Source organism: Prionailurus bengalensis, chromosome C1 (assembly GCF_016509475.1).
Source record: "Prionailurus bengalensis isolate Pbe53 chromosome C1, Fcat_Pben_1.1_paternal_pri, whole genome shotgun sequence".
In the NCBI taxonomy this organism is placed as follows: Eukaryota; Metazoa; Chordata; class Mammalia; order Carnivora; family Felidae; genus Prionailurus; species Prionailurus bengalensis.
In genome coordinates, this window is record NC_057345.1 from 195,989,829 (window position 1) to 196,008,705 (window position 18,877).

The 18,877-nt window shown below is 39.2% G+C and overlaps 1 protein-coding gene across 4 annotated transcripts in view; it reads left to right on the forward strand.

Annotated features, from left to right (window-relative positions):
* The window catches only part of UNC80 (unc-80 homolog, NALCN channel complex subunit), a 225,572-nt gene that overhangs the window by 116,052 nt on the left and 90,643 nt on the right, over nt 1–18,877 (forward strand). For all 4 annotated transcript variants that reach the window (XM_043577699.1, XM_043577697.1, XM_043577698.1 and 1 more), the window contains 4 exons: nt 42–142; nt 4,940–5,140; nt 12,869–12,976; nt 14,177–14,315. In XM_043577699.1, coding sequence (XP_043433634.1) covers nt 42–142; nt 4,940–5,140; nt 12,869–12,976; nt 14,177–14,315 — 549 coding nt within the window. The remainder of the gene's footprint in view (nt 1–41; nt 143–4,939; nt 5,141–12,868; nt 12,977–14,176; nt 14,316–18,877) is intronic.

Sequence of the window (18,877 nt, forward strand, 5' to 3'; positions counted from 1 at the left end):
GACTGAACAATATAACCTTTCTTGGCATTTTTCTTTTGAAGAAGGGAGTCCTTGGAGTGCAAGTGAGCCCAGCATCGAGCCAGAGGGAATGAGTACTGCTGGCACAGAGGAAAATTACCACAGGAGCATGTCATGGCTTCACGTAAGTAGGAATCTCAGAGACAGACCTGAGATCAATTTCCTTTGGTATTGAGAAAGATCTATGGAGTGAGGACAAAAGATTACACTAAAACTATCCATCTAATTTAACTTCCAAGAAAAACCATAGGAACCTCTGAATTCTCACTAGGGTTGGTATTCTATTGGACTGTGTTCCATTTTAAGTTTAACAAAAACCAAAGGTTCTTTGTTATGGCTGGCTTGTAGGTCAACGTAAGTCAGGGAAAATCCTGAGGGACCAGACCAGGCTGGTGACCAAGACAGCCTGGGTACCACAGACAAGGCATCACCATCAGTTTGATACAGGTTACCACAAATGCTGCGAGCAAGGTTATGGTGTCAGTCTTGTGTCTGTATAGATCTAACTGTAAACCAGGACGTGGAGAATCTAAGATGATAAAGGTCACACCTCAAATGTTTCTTCAGAGGTCATAGGCGGGGGGTGGGGGGGGATTTCAAGAAAGCTTTGGGCATGGATTAGAGAGTTCAAGGTTTGAGCTGGCCATGAGAAAGAATGAGAAAGGTAAGGAAGCATAACATCAGATCCACACCTGGTGGGATACTTCCTGCACTGTCAGTGATCTTATATGGACTGTACCTTCTGTGATTTTAATCTGACTTCCTGGTAGAGTCAGATAAGGGCTGGCCGGTACATGACGCTCCTCAGTTTAGTGCTGTGCCATCACAACTGGCTGAGCCCCAGAAATGTTTGCAAGTGATCCCCAGAACCTAATTTTCAAGACTCTCTGAGGCAGCTGTTTTTAAAGTAAACTCTTTAGTGAAGTCCAATGTACATGTTGAAAAGCATAGAAAACCTATGTGTGCAGCTCAATAAATTTTCACAAAGTGACTATCTCTGTAACCACCTGCAGGTCAAGAACATGGTCCCACTCTAGAAGTTCTAAACATGCCCTCTACCAGTCACCCCCCTCCCCTAATAGTAACCACCAGCCTAATTTCTGTCACCATAGATTAGTTCTGTTTTTGAAATGCATGTAATTGGCTTTATATGTCACGTACCCTGTCATTTTATGGTTTGGTTGGTTCATATAAGGGTAAATCTTGCACCTTTGGTCTTCCTCAAGATGGCTTGTTCTATTCTTGGCTATAGTCATTTCCAGTTAAAATCACCTATTAATTTCTATTAAAAAGCTTTCAAAACAGCCTTATATTGAATATAAAAATCATTTAAAATTGAGGAATTGAAATATTTACTCAGTGAATCTTCTATATAAAGTGGTCTATCTCTCAATTTATGTCCTACCTCTTAAATTTCCTTCAGTAATGCTTTTAGTTTTCTGTGAAGTATTTGTGTTAGACCAGTATTATTTCTTCTTTAAGTAGAAACTTAGATCTAAACATTTTTTTTGTGGGAAGGTTTTTAATTACAAATTCAACTTATATAATATGATTTTTTATTTCTTCTGGGAGCAGTTTGGGCATTTTTTTCCCCTAGGAATTTGTTAATTTAATCCAAATATTTACATTTATTAGCAAGGTTTTTATAATATTTTCTTAAAGTCCTTTTAAATTCTATAGGATCTACAATGATGTAACTTTATTGTTTCTAATGTTGGTAGGTTATACCTTTTCTTTCTTTCTTTCTTTCTCTCCCTCTCTCTCTCTCTCTTCAGTCTTGCCAGAAGTATGTCAGTTTTATTAACCAGAAAATCAGCTTTTAGTTTTGTCATTTGGGGAATGTCTGAGTTGTGTTTCACTAATTCCTCCTATTTACTATTTCCTTCTACTTTCTTTCAGGTTAACGTGTTTTGATTCCTTAGCTTCTTGATATAGATACTTAGATAATTGATCTCTAACCACTTCACTAAATAGTCATTTAAAACAATAAATGTTCCTTAGGAACAGCTTTAGCTCTATCATGCAAGATTCAATATATCATATGTTCATTATCATTCAGTTAAAATATTTTTAATTTTTATTTGCATCATGCACACTTGAAGTCCATGACTGATAACTCCAATATGTGAATCTACTGTCTTCTCTTGGTCTGTTCCTTATATGCCTAGTGATTTCATTGACTTCCAGTTTGCCAGTTACGGTGGGTGAAAAATTATAGAAGCACAGTGATAGATACATGCCATTATAGATCTGTCAAAACCCACAGAATGTACAACACCAAGAGTGAATCTTAATGTAAACTAGGCACTTTGGATGATAGTGATGTGTCAGTGTAGATTCATTGATTATAATAAACATTCAGCCTGGTGGGAGATGATGATCATGAAGTCCACTCTGCATGTGTCGAGGCAGCAGGTGTTTGGGAACTCTCTGTACATTCTGCTAAATTTATTGCTGTGAACCTAAAACTGCTTTAAAATAAAGTTTATTAATTTTAAAAAGCTATAGAATTATAGAGGTTCCAGATGATGCTGTCTCCCTCCAGAGAGGATTCACCCTATACTTTGACAGACAGCAAAGATCACCTGAGTGCAATCAAAAACTAAGTGGACTTGACTTGTAGTGGTGCTCTCCCCCTTGTCCCACTCTCCAACACATACCTCCTAGTATCAAGTATTCCAGTGTGAGTCTGGTGTGTGTCCTATAACTAACTCCGGTCTTGACAGGTCAGAAACTCCAACTTTGCTTCCCTATTACAGTGACACTGCTAAAATCTCCATATTGCTTGTCAGCTGGTTCCTGCTTGGCTTCTTAGCTTTCAATCAACAAATGCCTAGAAGGAAAATAGTCACCCAGCACCAAGTCTACCTTCTCTACGGATCTTGTCCACTCAATTCTTCTTCCTTTTGGCAATTCTGAACTCCAGTTTTTATCTCCCAGCTCTTGTGAAATTGCCTAAAGCTTTGCCTGGCTTCTTGGCCACTTATGCTTGAAGGAAAATGTGGCATGTGCCCATATTGTGCTCACCTCAGTAAATGCCCTTTCCACATCTTGCCTTTCAGGTCCTGACTGCCTCACCGTATTACATGCAATCTCAGGCATTCAAATATATATATTCAAATATATGTATTTATATGCGCGTGCGCGCGTGTGTGTGTGTGTGTGTGTGTGTGTGTGTGTGTGTGTTAAACAACACACAGTTATTAGCTTATAGTTTCTATGGGCCAGGAATCCTGGCACAGTTTAGCTGGATCCTCTGCTTCATGCTCTCTCACAAGATTGCAATCAAAGTATTGGCCAAGAGTGGGGTCTTATCTGAAGGCTTCACTGGGAAAGAGTTTGTTTCCAAGCCCACACGATTGTTGGTAGAATTTCAGTTACTAAAGGACTGTTTGATTGAAGGCCTCAGTTCCCACCTGGCTGTTGGCCAAAGACCACCCTCATTCCTTGCCATATGAACCTTTCCAACATGGCAACTTGCTTTGTCAAAGCCAGTAAAGGAGAGTCTGGTAACAAGAGACAAGTCACTATTTTACACAATCTAATTACAGAAGTAACATCTGATCCTCTTTGCTACATTCTGTTGGTTAGAACCAAGTCACTAGGCCAGCCCATACTCCACAGGAGGAGGTTTCACAAAGGCACTAATACCAGAAGGTGGGATCCTTGGGGACTACCTTAGAAATATATCTATCAAAAAGACATCCCTGAGCATAATTTTCAAACTACAGATTTCTAGGTCATCTCCTAGAAATTCTATACTGAATCAGAATCTCCTAAGCAAAAGTCCATTTGTGTGTTTGTTTATTTGGTTTTTGTTGTTGTTGCTTGAATTTCTTGGTATTTCTCTTTAACAGCCAGATTTGAGAATAACAAGGGAAACCTTACAATTCTTATATGTGCCCTGCTTTGTACCAGTATAAACAGGAATATCAGGAATGTTAAGTGAATCTCGAGAGAAATCTGGATATTCTGTTCAGGCAGCACCTATTTTTTTTTTAACTTTGAGGAATGTGAGATATTGTTATCTGAGTTTGAGTAAGCAGGGCTGCTCATTCCTGAGGAAATGTGTGGCAGCCCTACCTGGTAGGTTTGATTGGCCTTGTCCATATGGACTTACTTAATGTTCTCCAACTCATATGGCACATGGTCTCTCACAGGTTAGGTGTTGGGGCGGGAACTGGTTTTATGAAGGATAGAACCATTCGGAAGATTACTCTATGCATATTTGACTAGCCTTGTGCATGTAGGAATGCTATTGCCTTTTTAGAAAGGCAACTTAAGAAGTTACAAACTCAGAGACCTTTGTTCCTTATCTTAAAATAACCATATCCTTTAAAACAACTGAGTTCTTTTCTGGAACCCTACTGGGGAAGTCCAGGTGATGTGAGGATTTAAGCCAGATCAAGGCACAAGAGCTAGAATAGCCCAAAAGCGAAAGAAAAATTAATTTATAGAGAGAAGAAATGAAGCTCTATAGTCAGGTTCAGGCTCAGTTGAAGGTTATAGGCCAAGGTAGAAGATGCAGAAGTGTTTTCAATTCCACATTGACAGGCTGGGGTTAAAGACATCCCACAGCTGTCAAAGGCCAGCCAAATCCTTTGGCACAAAATTTCTCACAAGTTTATACTCTTTAATCTGGCTCCGTCCACAACATAAGAGCTGAAAAACTAGTGTGTTTCAAGTTTAGAATCTTCATGTGAAAATATTTGGAAATCATATAGTCCACAATAATTGGTTTTTCAATGTCACTTAACCTTTTATTGTTTCGAAAAGATCTTTCTATCAAGCGTGAATGGAGAAATCAAAGAAGCCAAGTGCATACAGGCTTGTAACTCTTTGCTTTCTCGTGGGAATTGGTAAATTACTGTGGTCTCAACCCCGATTTCCTGGTTGAGTCTGAGTGATATCTGTGTTCCAGGTCATGATCTTGCTGTGCAATCAGCAAAGCTTCATCTGCACCCATGTTGACTACTGCCACCCTCACTGCTACCTGCACCACAGCCGCTCCTGTGCCCGGCTGGTCAGGGCCATCAAGCTGCTCTATGGAGACACTGTGGACTCCCTCCGGGAGAGTAACAACATCAGCAATGTGGCTCTCCGGGGCAAGAGACAGAAAGAGGTGAGTGAATGGTCACCTGAGAATATGCCTGTTGTAGGGAAAATGATGTCCTGCAATCTTTTCTCTGGAAATACAAATGTCAGACCACGGCAGTTGTATAAAGCAGGTTACAGACCTGTGTGATTTTCAGCAAAGACAGAAGATGAGCGAGAAAAGACAAGTGCTTAGTGTTCATGTCTATGAGCCAACATGGAATCTTTTCCCAGGTTTTGTTTTACTTCTGTGAACAAATATGAACTTGTATGAGTGGTGGTGATGGGTACATTATGGTGATAGAATAATGACCTCCAAGGATGCCTGCATTCTAGTTTCTAGAACCTATGAATAAGTTACCTTATGTGGCAAAACAATTTTGCCAATGTGAATAAATTAGGAATCTTTTAATGGGGGAAATTGTCCTGAATACCCAGGTGGGTTCATTGTCATCATAAGGGTCTTTATAAGTGAAAAAAGGAGATAAGAGAGTCAGAGTCAGAAAAGGAGGAGTGACAACAGAAGCAGAGGTCAGAGTGATGCAGGGCCATGAGCCACAGAACAGGGCAGCCTCTAGAAGCCAGAAAAGACAAAGAAATGGATGATTCCCTAGAGCCTCCAGAAAGAACACAGCCCTGCCAATCCATTTTAGATCTGACCTCGAGAACCATAAGATAATAAATATTTATTGTTTTATGCCATCAAGTTTGTAGTGATTTGTTGCAGCAGTTAACAGGAAACTGATACAGTTATGTATTAAGAAATAAGTAATAAATGGTCCAACTATTTACAGATAAATAATTGAGTAATCTAGGTCAAATCAGACTACAGGAAATTCCTTTAAGAAACTACTACGTTTTCTAAACATTGAGCTGCACTTTCCTGACAAGTACACTGAGCAGCTGAGCTGGCAGAAGATGAAGACAGTGACCAGGGCTGCCGTGCCCCTGCCAGGGAGGCCCCGAGTCACCCACCTGCCCCTGAACAGGCGTGATGGCCAAGATGCCTGACTGAGTGCCTCTGGCTGCCCCAGCAGCTGCTCCTCACAAGTGGTTTTACAAAGAGGTTTTGGTATAATACCTATTCATTTCAGTGAGCATTCATTGTGCACCTGCTGTTGGCACAATATGAGACCAGATATTCTGGAAGAAATAAAAAGTAAATAAGTAGGAGCACAGGATCTTTCTACTAAGGAGTTTGCAAACCAGGTTTGGTGGAGTGGGGGATGGTAATAAAATATAAATCAAACAACTAGAGAATATGAGCAATAACAAAAAATTCACAGTTGGGTCATGCATGTAGCACTTTGTAATGCAAAGGAATTTTTTAAATTATTTTACACTTCACTGAAGAAATTGGGGGTAATACAAAAGATCCTAGAGAAAAAAATCTGTATTTCATACATCTTATAAGTGTGCTATTTGCCTTCTGGGATGTGATACTCCAGTATTTTTTTTCAAAACATATATGTGAGGCTATAATGCAGGTATATATCATGGATAGAGTGCTTTTTGATTCTTACAAACCTTGTGCAGGAGATGCTGTTCTCCCTATTTTACAGATGAAAAAGTTGAGGCTCAGAAGGATGGGATTGTCTCAGCTCACATCTATAACATATTCAGCTACACTTTAATTTAGAAATTTGGAATATCAAATCCAGAACTTTTTTTTACTAGACTCTATTGTATTTCATGGTATTCAAACTACACATACTCTGAGGGAAGATCATGGGGGGACTAGATCAATGTGGGTAACTACATAAACTGTTAGTGATGTTATAAAAAGAAAAATATACACCTATACATATATTTGTATCTGTATGTATGTACATCGTTATGTATATGTATTTTTATTTAGGTTAAGTTCTCCTTCATATAAAAACTCCCTTAGTTTTAGGAGAAAACCATGTATGTTGGACGTTGCAAAAATATACTAACGTAAATCAGTGTTCACTGTTCATCATACATACTTTGAGATTTCTTACTGCTCCAACTATACCTTCACCTGTAATACATATGTGGCCAAACTCAAACATCCTTCAACATCCAATTCAAATTCCACCTCCTCCTTGAAATCATTTATGATCTTCCTAGAGTTAACCACAGGGCATATGATGGTGGATAATTAATGTAATTTTCATTCCCTCCTTTCTCTAAGTTACAATGGCATTTTACTTGTGCTTTTCTCATTTTTCATTCAATTATTCATTCATTAATTCATCCATCCATCCATCCATCCATCCATCCATGTGTACCTTCAAATTTTTAAAGAACCTATGGATATGCTGGGTCCATTTTATGTGCTGTGTGTAATAATGGGCAAAAGCAATATGGCCCCTGTCTTCATATGATACACACAGTCTAGTTGGAAAGACAAACATTAATCAAATAAACATCTCAAATTGCTATAAAACTGCAACAGCAGTAAGTGCAAGGAAAAAGAAACACACTGTGCTGAGACAGCTTATGAACAAGACTTTGAACTTGTTAAGGGAAATAAGAGTAACGAGTGAGCTTTGACTGAAGGATGCATGAATATTAACTGAATATGGAATTTTCCAACCTGAGAGAAGAGGAGTACAAAGGACCGTGGCTGGAACACAGGGGACTTCCGTGCATGCAGCACAGGCAGATCAGACAACATGGGGCCACCCAGGCTCTGGGAAGGACTTTAGTCTTTATCCCATGCGTAGCATCAGACTCTGAGAATTTTAAGATCACTCTTCCTGGGGCACCTGGGTGGCTCAGTCAGTTAGGCGTCTGACTCTTGGTTTTGGCTCAGGTCATGATCTCATGGTTCATGGGTTCAAGCCCTGTGTTGGGCTCAGCACTGACAGTGTGGAGCCTGCTTGGGATCCTCTCCCTCCCTCTCTCTCTGCCCGCCCCCTCACTCTGTCTCTCTCAAAATAAATTTTAAAAAATTAAAAAAAAAGATCACTCTGCCTACAAAATGGGGCTCTTTATATCCCCATTTCTCCTCTGCCACTTAATTAGAAAGTTCTGGAAAATTGGCAGTCTTATACACTTTGTATCCTATGTGGTACGTACTAGAGTTCTCCTACAGCACAGAGACAACAAATACTGAATGGCTGAGTGGGCTCTCTAGTTCATGAGTGCCCTTTACCTCAGGCCCGACAAGGATGCTGGCCTGAAGCAGAAGAGTCTTACCAACCTTAGATGATGCTCACATTTTGGGAAAGAGGAAGAGAATGTAAAGCAGGAGTTAGGTGTCCTCTAATCTTAACATATTTAAATTAGTAATGCAGGTGAAGAGCTGAAAAAAAATATATTGAGTCTGCTGTGATAAACATTTTATTTTCAAAATGCCAGCCTCCTGTGCAAGCTCTTTTTTGTTCCCTCCTGATGTTTCCATTTCCTGTGCTGAATCTGTCACGTTATCGAACAATGCCCACATTTCTAGGGTCAAAATGAAAACAGAGTAGTCAGTAAATCAAGAATAAAAGCAGTGATTCTGATTAAAATTGAACCTTATGAGCAATTGATATTTCATTCCTGTTTCCTTTTAAATTGGTTTTTATCGCAGAATATATTTGTGGCAGCTAGTACATTTTGTAACGCATGTAACTCTGATCAATCTGCTAATCTACATTTCAATGTTCAGAAAGTCACTGTACATCCTGCTAGTCTATTTTAGTGCACTTCCAAGCTTAGGAGGTTTTTATAAACTATATATATATATATATATATATATATATATATATATATATATATATATATTACCTTCACCAAAGAATTCTTTGACTTTCCTACATATATGTATCTTGTCCAATGCTATGTTTTGGACAGAGTAAATGTTGAATTAGTGCTTGCCGATGAAAAAAAGGAGTAGATAAAACAAAAATCTTCTTTTCCTTTCAGCCAGAAAGGAAAGGGCTGTAAAAAGTGATACATGCCCAAAAAAGAAAGGGCGCAGCATCAGTGAATTCTGCAAAGCCAATGAAAGTAGCAAGAGGCCAACTGATTTCCTGCAGGACTAATGTTTTTCCAAAGCTGTGGAAGAGACTATTGTTGAGACCAAGAGCAGACCCTGGGCCTTGACTTCATCTGCCAGAATGTCTTCCCATTCATACTCATGTGTCAAAGATGTGTGAGGCACAAAGGTCTTGGTTATCTTTAAGGAAATAATTGGACTTCTCTCGTCATGAAACATGTTTCTGGGAAGATCTCTTTCCCAGAGATCTTGGTAGACTGGCTCCAATTTTCTTTGGTTTTAAATACCCCATTATTTCCATAGCAAATCATCATTCGTGGCATTTGTGCTTACTATGATTTTTCATTTGTTTCCTTGCTTGCTATCTGTCCCTCCGAGTGAGATATACTCTCCGTGAAGGCAAGCACCAAGGGAGTTTTGCTCCTCAGCATATCCCCAAAAGTTAGCTCAGTTCCTGGCATATGGCTAATTCTTAATAAGCAGTCTTGAATTATTAAATGAATAAGTACATTTTTTACTTAAAGTAATGAAGTATTATGCCTCTCTGGTCAATAATCTTTTATTGGAAGAATCTTCCTGAAACTTGTTCAAATAATTAGAGTTTCTCCAAGGGGCACAGCAGAATCTCATGAAACCAGGGACAGACCAGGAAATAGCTGAGCCTCAGAGGAATGAGAAAGCTGTGGTCCCTATCAGAATGGATATAGTGTCTCATCTCTGCTTTTTTCTGTATCTCCACCTGCTCACCCACCTCTGTCCCCTGACCTGCTCCTCATGTTTATTCATCTTGTGTATAACCTGAAAATCTCCAGGTTGCATTATCATTTCTCAGCCCCAGCAACCGTCACCACATGAATCAGACTCTGTGCCCCTTAATTCCCTAGGACAGGAATTTGGTGGGCTCAACTCCTCCTCTTTGTGATCCAAACATCCCAAGGGATAAACCTCTGGCCAGTCAAATAATTGGTTTTGCATTGCAACTTTAACCAATAATGGTCAGAATGAGGAGAGAAGTCCCAGAGCCAAATATGGTGAATATATATCCCAAGACACACAGAGAGAAGAAAATGGCAGTGGTCCAAGATCTATGCCATGCCACAGCAAGCATGCCCCAGGATCCCTGACATCTCATGGGGCTGTCTAGCTGCCTCCCATTGACCATATCTCCCTTGGGTAGATTGAGTCAACAATGAGTGCCATCCTCTATTAGTGATACATTCTGTCCTTTGGTCTTGGATTACAGTCTCGGGTTTCTTTACAGGTCCCAGTTGGATGTGTAATTCCAACGAGCATATGCAACTCACAGTCCAGTGAAATTTCTTACTCTTCCATGAAACACCAACAACCAATAGATGCCTTCAGAACTAGTCTCCTGCTCCATCTAGCTCCTAGCTCTCTTCTAACCAAGTTTTACATCAAGTTACTAAATCTAAAAAGCCACTGATGATAGCCTTGTCAGTCTGAGTTAGGGGTCACACCAGTAGAGAGAGTTGGGTACATACCAAGTGCTTATCACACAAGTACCCATCTTCAATACCTACATTTCAAACCTCAACAAGTCATGTGGGAAGAATGCCTAACCCATCACCTTAATCTGAAAGTCCTTCTAATTACCTTCCCTTTCCTCTAAAACAAGCATCCTAACTATGATGAGGCACCAGAATACACCATACTTCCTAGGGAAGCATGCCAGAATATTAAATGTTTGAGATCTGAGAAGCTTGACATATACCTTCTGTCCCTAGTTAATAGGATTAAACAGAATCCTACATTTACCAGAGTGTCAGAGGCAAACATGAATGTTCACCCTTTTTATTCTAAGCTGGTATCTGCCTGATTAAAAAACATATAATTTAATCAAGAAGTAAATTCAAAAGTAACCCTGAAAAAGACAAAATGTCCGGCCAGAGGAGAAAGGGGTGAACTATTAATAAACTTTGAAAATCATATTTTAAAATAATTGTAATGACCTAGGGAAATATTCATTATAAGATCCTGATAAAATGAAATGTTTAAACTTGTATGTCACATACATAACATCCTCACCACTGTGTTAAGAGGCACAGAGTAGAAAAAAGCTGAAAGGAACAAATAATGGGCATCATTGGATTAGGGATCATAGACATATTCTTTTCTTCTTCCAAATTTTTCTGTGTTTTCCAGATGTTCTACAATTTACATGTATAGTTTTGTAAATAGAATAAAAGAGAGATGTCACTTTTAAAATACCTTGAATTTTTAAAACAGGAAGTCAAATAAACCCCTATATTTATATGGTAAGTTACTGCCATATGATTTTAGAACAGTTTCTAAATTATAAAACAAGCATGTATATTACTGTATATTGTTTTTACATTTACAGGAAAAAAACGCAATGCCGGATTTATCTCCTCAAATGAGATGTGTTCCCAAGTGTGTGCCCCCGTGTTTTTATATTTAGAAAACAGAGCAAGAGCTCTGGTTCATTTGTTTCGAAGTAGATTCATTCTAAAAGTTCAGTCCTTACTAGTCACACACCAGATGCATTGTCTAAGGTGTTTTTGTCAGAGCTTTGAAAGACTTTCTTGGAATATGCAGGTACTTTTAGATATGTCCTTCCTTTCAAATATCTCCATCTCTAACACTGTGCAGTTCTGCTCAAAAATTCTTGAGGAGCTCAGTTCTTTCCCCCAGCATGGAGGGAGAAAGTGTTTCATTGACACGGCTGTGGAAAAACAAATGAGCGTTTGTTCCGTGTAGAAGGATGGATTCCCTCTTTGCACAGCCCAGGGTGCAAAATGAGGAGTGATCAAGACTCAGTATAAATAAGCAAGAGCCTGTCACCGTTAGGAGCGATCATTCTCCCAGCTGCTCTGTCCACTCCATCCCTCGGCATTCAGAGAGTCAGAGAACGGCCTCCTCCGTGTTTATGCAGATGAGTCCATTTTATTTGGTACCCTGGTTGAGGAGACAATTTGAAAGAAGAGTTGCTGCCTCCCATAGGCGAGTGTGGTTTTTGCTTTTGCTGTTCAAATGAGTTTGGATTTTTAAAGAAATCATTTTACCTTATAGTTCAGGCCTAGATAATAAATGCTGTGGACTTATACTTCCTTGATGAGTCTATTTCTTACTTCCCAACACTCCTTTATGAAATACGTTCTTTCTTCCGTGACCAAATGGCCACCTTGTAACATCCAACCCCATAAAAGAGCTATTAAGTTTTAACTGATTTTTTTTTAAGATTTGTGGTTTTAAACAGCTTTCTGGGATGCAATGGGTCCTGAGATGGAAGTCAACAGATCCTTGTCTTGTTTTAATTCCACTAATGGCCAGCTTTGTAACTTGGTCAAGTTATTCCGCTTCTCTGCGCCTCTGTGGTAAAAGAGGAGCTTGTAGCTAACTATCTCTGAGCTCTCTTTCATACCAAAATGAGCTGTTTTCATCAGTTTCAGAAAGTGTGGGCCTCCAAAAAGGCCTAAACTGCCCCCCCGCTAGAAGAAGATAGTTGTAGGGTGCGTGGGTGGCTCAGTTGGTTGAGCGTCTGACTTTGGCTCAGGTCATGATCTCACAGGTTGTGAGTTCAAGCCCCACATCAGGCTCACTGCTGTCAGCCTGTCAGTGCAGAGCCTGCTTCAGATCCTCTGTCCCTCTCTCTCTGCCCCTCCCCCGCTTATACTCTGCTCTCTCAAAAAATAAATAAAAATATTTTAACAATATAAATACGAAAAAAAGAAGAAGATGGTTGTTTGGAGACTAGGGGAAAACAGCACTGTTGGCCTTGAGAGGATGTGACACTCTTTGTCACTGATCTCCTGTTCTTTGCAGTGCTCAGAGAAGTCATGCCTGAGGACACCTTCTCTGAAGAAGAGAGTTTCTGATGCCAACCTGGAAGGGAAAAAGGACTCTGGAATGCTGAAATACATCAGACTGCAGGTATTGACATCTGGATCAGAAATATTCATGGAGCAGTCATGGGGGAGGAGGGCGCCAAATATCCTTTTTACTAATGCTTGAGACCGACGGGGCCAGTTGGCACAGTGTTAGCATAGAGACCCCTTTAATTGGTGGGTCTCTATTGCAGGAAATTGCAGGAAAAAAAAAATCCCTTCTCGTTAGCCAGCAAGCTTCCACAGAGCCCCGGCTTGGGGAGTGTGGCTGGAACATGTCTCCTCTCACTCACCCCACTCCATGGAGCTAATCCCCCACCAGCGTGTGGTAGCCATGCTCACCGCTCTGAGGATGTGATTTTCTGGGTTCAAATCCCGCATCTGCCGCTCTGGCTCTGGGACCTTGGGCAAGTTGTTCAATGTCTCTTGGTCTTATTTGCCTCATCCATAATAGGGGGATTATAACACTAGACCCGTCTCAAGGGATTATTGCCTGGATTAAAAGAGGTAGTACACTTAACTACTTATCCAGTGCTCGACACATTGTTATATTGTTATTACAGCCTAAACCCTAAACTCTAAATCGTTACGTGTATTCCTGAGTCAGGCATTGGGGGGGGGGGGGGGCGGGTGGCAGGGAGGGAAGAAAAACTTGTGTTTCTGGAAAGTATTTAAAACGGTTAAAGGCCTAGACTGTCCAGAACCTACATTTATCACCTAAAGTATCTGAAATAATGGATTCAATATGGTTTTTGTGGCCTAATCTGGGGCATTAACTACAGTACACAATGTTTTAAAGGGAAAATGTCATCCACATTTACTGGCTTAGAAAACTGACGTTCTGAATGGAACTCCTTTGTAAATTAGAGGCTGCTCACTGTCTTCAGTGGACCTCAAGTCCTAAGAGAAAGGAAAATAGGACGCTTTGAAAGCCCATCAGGACTTTTAACACAAAGATGTACTGGCCTTTCTCATAGAGCTCATCCTACAGCTTATTTCTTAGGTGGCTGCAGAATAGTTTTTGCGGTGAAAGCATTTTAAAAGTAGCGTGTCGTTTTGTAATTATAATCAACTAATGAGGTATAAAGCTTATTATACACCATGCCAATAAATATGCTCCCATTTTAGGAAGCATTTTACAGTCATTTAAGGAAAGCAGAGAAGGGACGCGGCACGTAGGTTCCAAGAGGAGTGCAGCAATCAGTGTCTTCGAAGATTTTAAGACGTGACTTCCATCTCTTCCCAGGTGATGAGCCTGTCTCCTGCCCCTTTATCTCTGCTAATCAAGGCAGCACCGATTCTGACAGAGGAGATGTACGGAGACATCCAGCCAGCTGCCTGGGAGCTTCTGCTCAGCATGGATGAGCACATGGCAGGGGCGGCAGGTAAAGACAGAGCACCCGGGACCCTGCTTGCCACTCATCCTGGGTGTTTAACTGAGACGCACATCCACTCCCTTTCATTCCAAGGTCAGACCCAGAGCAATTGCTAGAACTCGAGACAGAACTGTGCACTACAGGGAGGGAGGCTGAGGTGCCACCCACCCTTTACGTTTACCCCGTAGACTGCACAAGAGCAGTGTTGCTCTCTGTGGCCTTACCAAATTACAAAGAGTGATTTTCCCCAGAACCTGCATTTCCGCCGTGCTTCACAAAAAGAGAAAATTCTTTTTGTGTGTTGTGATCTCCCAGATTTACCGTGAGCCGTCATCATTAACTTCACTAAATCGATACAAGTAATATTTTATGTCCAAATGACAACATCGAAACAGATTTGTTGAAATGTAGGTGACATAGCCAAAGACACACAGCTAGTAAAAAGGACATGCAAAATGTAGGTTTTTAATGTTTTTTCCACTTTTTGTACATACTCTTTTAGTTTTATATAGTTGTTTTAATTCCATAATGTACATGGTAAAATCTCAAATAATACATAAGTGTATGAAGCTAAAAGTATCTCTTCCTCATGACTCTCAGTCTCTTCCCCAGAAGTGACAATTTTTAAGTCTTTCAGGACTCCTGCTAGGGTACACTATATATATATATATATACCTATATATACCTATATATATATATATATATATATATATATACCTATATATACCTATATATATATACTATATAGATATATATATATACCTAAGTACCAATGTATATGTTGTGTTTTCTCTTTCACACAAATAAGACATATCATAAAGACTTTTGAACTTTCCATTTTTCTTTTATATCTAGAAGATTTTTTTAAGAATTTATTTGAAGAAAAATCTATTCAAATCAGGCAGCATCAAACTGGGAGTGCTTTACCAACAGGAGCTCAGGGAGCTTTTTATAGAAAAAGGTGGGCCACCTGGGTGGCTCGATCTGTTGAGCATCCAACTTCAGCTCAGGTCATGATCTCGCAGTTCATAGGTTCAAACCCCATATCGAGCTATGTGCTGACAGCTCAGAGCCTAGAGCCTGCTTCAGAATCTTTGTCTCCTAATCTGTCTGCCCCTCCCCTGCTCACACTCTGTCCTCTCTCTCTCTCTCTCAAAAATAAACATTCAAAAAATTTTTTTAAAGAAAAAGGACAGAAGCAAAGTAAGGCAATTATTGACTGGCTATAGCTAAAAGCCTAGTTGGCTTTTATGGCTTTTAGCTTTATGATTTGTAACCTTAAGGCATTTACAGGCTTAGATTCTTGTTGGCTTACATAGGTCACTGCAGGATTAATGCCACATCATTCTAATGGCCTCCTTGTTTAATGAACAAATTTCCCCTTGTGGTCATCCTCTCATATATGAGAGATCCAAAAATTTGGTACTAGTGCTACCCTCAGTCAGATCAGAGTTAAGTTGCTCTTATTTCATTGTGAAACTCATAGGTTATGATGTCAGATCCATAAAACAATCGCTTTTACTATTTCCCTCTTTGTTCATCTTCTTTCTGCTCTTCTGAGCAAGTGAGACCATGTAATATATGGTTGATGCTGTGACCGTGCATTTAAGAACACTGAGAGAACATGGCACACCGGGGAGACTATAATGATAACTATTAGGAGTATAATGCCAAGAGACTGAAGGGTGCTCCTCAGCCAGGGTCTCCATGACCCAAACTAGTTGGTATCAGTTAATGTACCTGTTTTTAGCCAAGTGGCTTCTTTGCTAATTTCTTGTATTTGCTACAATGCCAGATGTTTTGAGCCAGGTGCAGCAAGGGCTATTTTATCATGGCACAGAAGTTTCTGTGTTTAGCCAATAAGTAATCTGAGCCAATTTTATTATCTGAAACCACCTTACCAGGAAAATACAGAGATTTTGTTGTACAGCTATGGCCTTAGCAGTAGATGTAGCCATAGTTGTCAGGGCTGACAAGCACTGTCTTTCCTGTTCATTAACAGAAAAAAGCAAGTAGCAAAAAGGCAAAAGGAGTAACAGTTTAATATTGGAGATGATGATCTTGATCTGCGATCTTGAGAAAGCTGTCCACAAAATGCAATCTGCATCCGAGGAGGAAGCTCCCTACTCAATTTTAAGGTTAGATCTCCAGCTGGTATGCAGTTCCAAGAGTTTAGAGAAACTCTCTCACGAAGGATGTAGACCTACCATTCAAGTCCCTGAAGTTTGGCCGCCATCTGGGTAGTAAAGAGGAACTGGTATGGTCCCTTCCAAGGGCATTCAAGGACAGTTTTTGTTCTTAGTGATTCCAAATCAAAAAGTGGGGAACATTAGTTTGGGAGTGGTGGCCAGACATTTAAGGAAAATAGGAGATTCAAGATCTAGTTGGGTGTACAGATAAATAACCTCAATGACAATGAACAGGACTGGAATCTGATATTCACAAGTGTTACAATTTTTTACTGCAACATAATTTTTCCTTTACAATCATGTTCATTTCTATCAAAGATAATCACTGTAAGACTAATTAATTTGTTTGCAAAATAAATCTAGTTTCATTAAACGTGACCCTTCTTATTTACCTAAGTACAGCAGGAATAGTGATTGAACATATAGGCTTATTTCAAATCTGTTTTGCTGGAACTTTTTATAAGAATCATAGATTGGATTTTAAAAAACTCTCCAGGGTGCCTGGGTGGCTCAGTAGGTTAAATGTCCAACTTCAGCTCAGGTCATGATCTCATGGTTTGTGAGTCCGAGCCCCATGTCAGGCTCTTGCTGACAGCTCAGAGCCTGGAGCCTGCTTCAGATTCTGTGCCTGCCTCTCTCTCTTCCCCTCCCCAACTCATGCTCTGTCTCTCTCTGTCTCAAAAATAAAAAAAAACATTAAAAAAAATCAGGAAAAAACAAAAATAAAAACGTCTCCAGGCTGAGAAGCCAAGAGAAGAACTCAATATGAGACTTCACCTGGAATACCTATAGATTTGGCTGAATTTCAATCTTCTTGAGGTCCCCAGGATATCTTGAGTTTCCTGGGCCTTCCTGGAAATGACCTTTCTTACTCACCTGGTAAGGTTGCAGGGAATCCTGTAAGCAAGGTACCAGGCCAGTTTTTCCAATGAGCTGTTATTGGCTCCATAAAGTCAACCTTACTTCCTTAAAATTGTCTGGTCATATCTGATTTTATGAATATTCTCAAATACAATATTCCAGTCAAAGTCTCAGTGATAAAACAAATGTTTCCAGTTGTGCCCTCTTATATGAAAAACAGGTTCTTATTGAACTTATGCAAATAATTACATTGTCATGAAAGTAAGAATACTCAATGAGTTTCTGAATTCTGGAGGAATCAGGTGAGGAGAAAAGTGAATGTTTTATTTCAATATGGTTTATAAAATTACCGTTAAGTCATAGATAGCTTAAGAGAAAAGAGAAAAAAGTATCTTTAAATCTGGAAAAATAAAACATTAAGGAACCAGCAATGTTTCAAAGAAAAAGTTATTTAAAATTTTAATCATCCTCATCAGTACATTCAATCTCATATCATTAATTCTTGTTCTACTTGAATTGTTTTTCCATTAGTTCTAGAAATGCTTAACCAGTTCAGTTTTATGATCTTACCATGAATCTTTCTGAAGATGCTTTTGTCAAAGCATCAGAATAAAACAAGAACTGTCTACAAATGACAAAAAGACTTTTAGAAAGTGGCCATGATTAAAGATCTGATGGGAGTTCATTTGGTAAAGAAAATGAGTTATTTCTATGGTATGCAATAATTTAGGATAATAATTGGACCATGAGAGTATTAACAACTTCCTAGAAACTTTGAACAGTTTCTGGAATACCTGTATTGGTAACATATATCCATACATATATAACTTAAGAATGTTTATTAACACTTCTTACTTGACAATGCTTCCACATAATTTAACATGCCAAATAAACCTAATTAGTTTAACATCTCTCTTCAGAGGTGAGAGACATTCTTTGAGATTTTCTAGGGACCCTCTGGGAAAACCCAAAGTTACTTTGAAATCAAAAAGACTTCATTTAGAATTTGATTTTGGGAAGTTGCCAAAATGTCAAAAAGTTTGAACATTTGACTAAGTAGGATCTCAGATCATTATGAAATAATACTTAATTATCTATTTAAGCAACAATGGATTGTAAAGGTAAATACAGAAAGTTACATAGTTGTGAACCAAATTTAGCTCTTTTAATAATAAAAGGATTGAGTTTTTTTAAGTTATTAAAGACCTGATACAGACAACATGAAGCACAGTAAATTATTTTGGCAAGGCATAAAATCTTCATTTTCTAGGTAGATTATCCAAAAGGTAAAAAACAAACAAACAAAAAAACAAAAAAAAAAAAACCACTTTTCACAATCTTTTATGAAAAGCTGACTAATAGTCCACGAAAAGTTTGGTTGTTTTGTTTTGTTTTGTTTTGTTTTGTTTTGTTTTGTTTTGGTGAGACAAAACCAAATTCTAATTTTTTTACCAGTGTGTTTTTAATATTAAAACTCATTATTTAAGGACACCTGGGTGACTCAGTCAGTTAAGCGTCCGA